The sequence below is a fragment of the Vigna unguiculata genome, chromosome 3 (assembly GCF_037176805.1).
Source record: "Vigna unguiculata cultivar grain cowpea cultivar isolate G323 ecotype 2 chromosome 3, ASM3717680v1, whole genome shotgun sequence".
Taxonomy (NCBI): domain Eukaryota; kingdom Viridiplantae; phylum Streptophyta; class Magnoliopsida; order Fabales; family Fabaceae; genus Vigna; species Vigna unguiculata.
This window is the reverse complement of record NC_140794.1, coordinates 20,124,525-20,131,715: the sequence shown is the minus strand read 5'-3', so window position 1 is coordinate 20,131,715 and position 7,191 is coordinate 20,124,525. Positions and strand designations below refer to the sequence as shown.

The 7,191-nt window shown below is 34.4% G+C and overlaps 1 protein-coding gene across 3 annotated transcripts; it reads right to left on the bottom strand.

Annotated features, from left to right (window-relative positions):
• Positions 1–1,539: 1,539 nt before the first annotated feature.
• On the bottom strand, positions 1,540–6,813 carry LOC114179100 (zinc finger CONSTANS-like protein (DUF3537)). 3 transcript variants are annotated; one of them, XR_003603429.2, is made up of 5 exons: positions 5,922–6,809; positions 4,760–5,191; positions 4,312–4,618; positions 1,960–2,501; positions 1,540–1,840 (listed from the first exon to the last, which is right to left on the bottom strand). XR_003603429.2 is itself a non-coding variant. In XM_028065319.2 (4 exons), exons 1-4 carry the CDS (start codon positions 6,468–6,470, stop codon positions 2,414–2,416), a joined length of 1,413 nt encoding a protein of 470 aa, XP_027921120.1. In that variant the 5' UTR covers positions 6,471–6,813; the 3' UTR covers positions 1,540–2,413. The 3 variants fall into 3 exon arrangements, 2 of the variants coding, with proteins under 2 accessions (XP_027921120.1, XP_027921118.1); XM_028065319.2 differs by having other exon boundaries at positions 1,540–2,538; positions 5,922–6,813; XM_028065317.2 differs by having other exon boundaries at positions 1,540–2,501.
• Between the last annotated feature and the right edge of the window lie 378 nt (positions 6,814–7,191).

Genomic DNA, 7,191 nt, shown 5'->3' with positions numbered 1-7,191 from the left:
GACTCACCCACTTCATTAACACCACTACACATCAACTTAAACACCTACACGATTACTAATGTGCACTACTTACTCAACATGACACCTCGTACAAAGCTCAATGTATATTCCTTCGTGTGATTAGTGTAAATTACACCTATCGTTTGCTCTATGTTATTTACACATATCGTCTACTTTGTGCAAACTAGACTTGGCATCTTACTCATGAAATTTACACCTTTCGTCTACTCTGTGTAATTGCAATTAGTGTCTACCGAGTGTGATTACACCTTTCATCTAATACCATATTCTAACTTAGTACCTATAATTAAACTATTAAACACTTCGTCAAACTAGCTTAAACTATACACTCATCTACCCTTTCAAAACAACACTTCATATACTCTTATGCAAGTACATATATCGTCTACTATGTGTATTTGCACCGAATGTATATTGCTAACTTGTCTAATTCTACTCTCAACTTTTCCATAGTCCTCATGGTATATCTACTTAAAATTGCATCCGACTATCTTAATTAAATATTAATTTTGTGAAAATTGCAAAAAAAAAATTAACTATACAATTCAATTCTTCCTTTTATGTGTGTTTCACAACTATCATGTAATATTTATCAAGATCGTGAAAGGAACAATGTGTTGCTCGTGTGACACAACTCAATGATTATTGATTCATGATGATGTAATTGGACACCCCAATCAGTACATTTTTGGAACAAGTAATAGATTTAGAGATAACCGTGAACACTGAAATTCTATGTCTACCAAGTTGATCATTTGACGAGTGTTCGGAATATAACTTTCATATGTATGGATCTTGCATTGCCAATAAAATAGGACTTTATGGTTTTGTTAGATAGGGAACTTGTTTTGGTAGGATATTATATCTCGTTTGTTGTATGTGCTTAATGAATTCAATCTATCTCTTTTTGTGTGTGTCTATATAAATGAACTTTTAAAAAATGTTCTGTTGGTAATGAAAAAGTATCTTTTTTTTTTTTCAGAAATATAAGAATTCGTCTACATATATCAAATTCCCGATAAGCTATTGAACAATTTGGGTTTTAAAATGATTTTCATTACTGCAAATTAGTGAGATTAATTATAATTCCTATAAAAATTTTAGTTTTCATTCTTTTAAAAGTTAAAATTTATTTTTGGTACCATTACGTAACACTTGCTAACAGTTTATATGCTTAAAAGATCAACTGACCATTCTAAACAATGTTTACTTGTTTGATGCATCCGAAAATATTTTCAAATTTGGAGTATTTAAAATAAAATAAAAAAATAGAAAGGTCAATTTCAAATTTACTCATTTTATATAAATTAAAATCCATAATTTTAAAGGTTAAAACAAAATCTCAATTTGCAAACGATTACCGATTATTAAATAAAAAACGAGTGAAATTTGCTCAGTTAAAAAGAAATTAACTCTCGTGAGGAAAATGGAAGACGGTGGTCTTTCCGAATCAGGCAAACATAATTTTTCCTCACTTAACGCAATCTATTTGTAAGATGAAGTATGGATAAAGGTTCGTTTGCTACAAACATCTTACAAGCTGATCGGCACCTGGTCAATTCAATATATTGTCCATTACATGATATAAATCGCCCTAACAATATCTCAAACAATAATAAAAAAAATACTGTAAACTAACTAAATCAGAATTTTCAAGCATCATTACTCGGTTAGTAATATCACTGTCCACCAAGACTTCAACACAACAGTTACACGCATTCAACCAAAAGAACGCACTTATAAGAGCCACAAATGTCCAGAGAAGGGGGAGACTCTTCTACAAATATGATCCTTCCATTTCAAATGAGATGGGGCACACCTATAGTTATAAGAATCAAAACAATGAGAAAGACTGCTTCGATGAGCCCAAGTATGTTGAAAACCGCAAATAAGTTACAAGATCAACAAAGGCGTAAGGGAGGAATAAGAATCACGAACATAATTTGGAGATGAAATTTCGTTGCTGGGAATTGGGTAAGAGGCCAAAGGGCATATTTGACAGCGAGACCACAAATCTCATGATCACGGGTCTGCTTCTTTGCCGTGTGCATGCAACATTCTGAAACAGAAGTAATTATTAGAAGCTCCAAGCGTCAATAGTCCCAGATAATCTCCATGTGATGTGTAACCGAGTTTGTCAATTTACGAGAGTTAAAAACTCATGTTTTTTGCTACATGGTGATCATTTGAAACTGGTATCTCAGATCATGTAATAAGTTCTCCTGGCACAGCATATAAATTCAGTATCCTTGGTTCCCAGGAAGAATAATGGGCTTTCAATCAAAATGAAAATCATAACCTCAAAGACCTAAAACGAAAGGCTTTTTTGGTCAGTTGCAAATTTGATCCTTAGATTAGCGTCTGACCGAGAACAAAGGTAACCAGACTTAATTCAAGGAAAAAAATCGTGTTCACTAGAGACCGATCCACTGTCCATCCAAATATTGTTATTCCTCCTGGATTTGTCTGCAAATACATCACTGCATATTTGAAGAAAACAATAAGCATGAAATCCTCCTGGTGGACACAAAACAAGCTCATAGCTCAGGTTCCAGTTTTGAAACCAGAAAGAACAAGATTTCTCAACTTGAAAATAAATTACAAAAGCAGTTATATACAAGTTGTGCGTGTGATTAGTATGTTGCCAAGATATTGGTATTAAATAAAGTCATGCACATACGAACCAGGAAATTAGTACACTAATCTCAAAATGAAAAATAGTGATTTAAGTGGTAATCATTATGAGGACAACGGAATGGCCTAGTAATAGTAATCCACATATGCAAATTGAACCTTTATGGTGTATTTGGATGAGCAATTTAAGAGACTAATTCATTTATTTGGAGAATTTGAATTTCTTTGAAGTAAAATGACTTGTTTGGATGAAGAAATTAAAATGAAATTGAAATTGAAGAATTTTAAGAAGCTATTTCAAATAACTAAAATAATAAAATTTGAAATTCACTCAAAAAAATAAGAAAATTGGAATTCCACAAGTTGTGGAATACCTCATTGGTCAGGATCGACTCAACCATCAACCAATAATCAACCAGCACTGACTCGGTCAAATTCGGTCAAGTTTCGTCAATGCCGACTTGGTCAAAATTTTGTTCGGACAGCCTTGGCCAAATTTCGGTTGGAGCCGACTTGGCCCAGTTTGACCAAATATTTGGAAAGGGCCAACTCGACCGAATTTGGCAAGAGCAAACTCCATCGAAATTCGGCTAGAGCCAACCCTAGCTAAAATTCGGCGAGTCAACCCCGGCCAAAATTAGGCCCAATTCGATTGAGTCTTCCCTAGCCAAAATTGGCTAGATGCAATGTAATTGGCCTTGTACGAAATTTGACGAAATTCAATCAAACCAGATCTGTTAGATTTGATCGAATTTAAATATTTTAAGTTAACTAATATATTTTTTAAATTTAATTTCAAATTTTTATTTATTAAAATAAATATTGTTAAAATAAAAGTTTATCTCATAAGAGAAATTCAATTATTTTATCCAAACAAAAAATTGAAATGTAAGATATTTCAATTACTCTATCCAAATAAATTATTTAGAAAACTAGAAAATGAAAGGAATTCAATTACAAAGAATTCAAATGCAATACATTTCAATTTTTTAGAATTGTTAAAATGCTTCATCCATAACAAGCTTAGTCTTTCAATATTTTCTAGAGATGGCAAGTTTATTGCATATTACATATGGGAGATGATTCTAAAATAGCTGATTTGCTAATCTAATCAGATGTATCATAATAAATGTTTGCATAGCCTGCTGTAGGCAGCCATTTTAAGCTAATATTGGTTCATGACCACAAGAGATAATAACGCAAATGATTATCGATCAGATATAACCTTTAGAGAAAATTAGCAGAGATACGTTTTTCCTTCTCTTAGACAATGTCAGATACCCCTTTCACTAGACCAAATGTTTTCGGTATGCCTTGATGTACAAGATAAACACAGCTTTCACACTATATTAATCACAAAACTTTATAAAACCAGAAAACTACACTTTAACATAAATTTTCCTTGGATCCTAGTTCTAATTTCAATAATCTGTCCTTGAAGTATTATTTCATCTCAATTTGGCCTTGCAACAGACCTATACCCTTCACAGCATTTTGTGTAACATTATCAGATTATTTTATGTCCCCGTGTAAGATGAAATTATAAGAAAGCACCAAAAGCATATATGATAATATGATGTTTTTATAAACATTTTATTTTTATCACGAACGAGAAAAAATATAAAATTGATCTGTTTACAGACAGTAAATACATACCAAAAGCTTGTCTCTTGTGATGTGAAGACACATAAGAAGCCCATTGGGTATTCGAAAACATTCCAGCATAATCCATTGACTCTAGATCACTTTCAGAATAGTCTACATGTATAGCATTTAAATGGTTTGCAGCCTCCAAGCTCCCAGCACTAGCAGAGCTCCTCAATTGTGGTGCATCAGAAGATGTGCATGTTAGCATTGCATGCCACCTGCTTGCATGGGAAACAATGCCTTGAGCTCTATGAGAAATTCTTGTAGCGGCATGCAAACAAATGATGATGCCCACCACCTGAACAAGTGTGGATACCTGAAAGAAAAAAGAAAAAAATTAATAAATAAATAAACAGAACAAAATGATTGGTAAAATGAAAGAAACTAGTTCATAAAATCTAAATGCATAAACACTTTGATTAATGAATGTAAGCATTTCACCATAACCAGAACTTACAGCAAAGTCTCCACCATTAATGAATGTAAGCATTTCACCATAACCAGTGACCTGCAAAAGCGTCACAACCTGGCTAGCTGTGACAACCAAGAACTCCAGAAGCAGATAGATTCTGAACCTATGACTTATCTTGGAGAGATGATAACGCAACCGAATGTGCTCTTCCATAAAAACTAAAACATCACTTTCCCTTTGCAAGAGCTTCCCATAATCATCAAAATGAATCACTTGCAAACTGCAGACCAAGTGAAATAAAATGCAGGCTGACAGAGAAATTGTACTCATATAAGTCCAGGATATAATCAAAGCTGATAGAATAGCGAATGAAAGCCACCAGGACCCATGTTGCACATAGAAAATGCGAATGATTTCTCGAGCGGTCTTCAGAAGGAAACATGGCAAAACCCACAGAAAAAGCAAGCGCATAGATCCCTATTAACAGGAAAAGCAAAGTTTAATAGGCATAAAATTTGACTCTATGAATTAATCAGAAATCGCATAGTATGACTTTGTAAGGTAGTTTCTATAGAGGATATCGTAGTAAACTAGCCTCGTGTTCTCCAATAAAAATGGAAGTTTCACTTTGCCAATCCATGTTGACATTTAATCAATCTTTTATCATAAAAATTCCAGAAGTAATCTATGTTCGCATTTAATTATCTTTTATTATACAAATTCCTGAAGTGAAACTCTAATTTTGATGGAAAAACACCTGTGAAACTCTGTAAGTTTTGTTCATTATCTATTCTAAAAAATAAAAAAAATAAAATAAACATTTTAGATCTTCTTGATGAGGAATGATGGAATAATACATGTTCATAAAAAGGAACAAGGAAGAACCGAAACAATACAAGATAACATTCAACGATTTGACTCCTTTCATTTTGGAAAGTTCTCAAATAAAGCAAATGTTCAATAATAATAATAATAATAATAATAATAATAATAATAATAATAATAATAATAATAATAATAGAACAAAGAGCAACAAATTCTGCTTTCGAGCAAAATCCCTAACGACGCCAAATACAATAGAAAAAAAAAACACAAAGTTTATCACCAAAAACTGGAGTCAAATAAAGCATTAAGAACGCAAGCAAAGTAGAGGAGAAACAGAGCAATTATCGCTGGAGCTAGCAAAAAAAAAAAAAAGGAAACCGACCGAAATCTGAGCGACATAGTCGCGGTGAAAGCAATGCATCTTTCCGGAGTAGCGGTCGACGAAGAGGAACCTGCGGAGACCGTACTTGCGGAGGTTGTGAGAGAGACAGATCAAGGATACGGCGGCGAGAGTCGCCTGAAACGCCACGATCACCATCTCAAAGCTCTGAATCTCATACCTATCGCACTCCGCGCACTTACACATGGACAGCGCCAGAAGAGGCGCCGCCACTCCAACCGCCGCAAACACACTCCACGAAACCACCAAACTCAACACCGAGTGCTGGTTGAACCCTAACACCGTGAGAAACCACTCCAACCGCGCCAAGCTCTCCCCCACTTCAGTCTCCTCCTCCTCTTCCTCCTCATCGTCATCATCATTCTCTCCATCACCGTCACCATCATCGTTCTTGTTATTATCATTATTATTGCTATTAGTACTGGTATCAGTATCTCCATTTTGCTCTGCTTGTTGTTGATGTTGAATTGAAATTAGAAGCGGAGTTTGACTCTGAGAGGGTTCTTCTGTTTGTATTAGCAGATTAGTCATCTCTGTTCTATTGCGGATCCCCCACCCCTATAAGCGTATCTTAGTAGGGTAGGAGTGAGTCTCTTAAATTCACCTCACCTACCTAATACCTTCTTTCTTCATTCTCAGCAAAGGAATCGCGTCAAGAACACACCTGCATACTCTGTTGCGTGGGATCAATTGCAATCTGCGTCGCCTAGTGACGCGTGGCATCTTAAGGAAACTCTTAGCCGTTGGATGAAGGGAAGAAAGGTCTCTACCGGGAGAATCAGAGGAGACTGTGGATTGCCCCCGTGAGAGAGCGCATTTTTCAATTGCTGGTTTCTTAAGCAGTTATCAAACTCTGTGACGTGGGAAAGAGGATTCAATTATTTCTTTATTTTTCATTCCACGCTTTCAAGATTAATAATGCACCTGTCTACCTGTTAATTAATACCTTGGTAACATATTTGTCAAATAAACAAAAGTCTGAAAAGCAGGATGATGCTATACATATTATTAACTTGTATTAATACTTTTGAAATATTTATTAGTGCTTCCTTAAAAATATAACATCCTTCTAAATAAAGAAGTTTTAAAGAGAGAGGAGACGGTACATAAAATATTGAAGAGACATATAACACAATCTTAATTTTCTTATCTAAGCTTCATGCCAAAATTACGAAGGAAGATATAAATAAAACGCAAATTAGACCTTGCCAGCAAAATAAGGACTATTTTCTCCATCTATATTAATTAATCT

Bases quoted from the DNA above. Each gene is read 5' to 3' on its own strand.
- LOC114179100 (XM_028065317.2), bottom strand. From the start codon at position 6,470: ATGACTAATCTGCTAATACAAACAGAAGAACCCTCTCAGAGTCAAACT. The intron at 4,619-4,759 runs GTAAGTTCTGGT...TTTTTCTTTCAG, and splicing joins TTAATGGTGGAGACTTTGCT to GTATCCACACTTGTTCAGGT. The intron at 2,502-4,311 runs GTATGTATTTAC...TCAAATATGCAG, and splicing joins TCACAAGAGACAAGCTTTTG to TGATGTATTTGCAGACAAAT.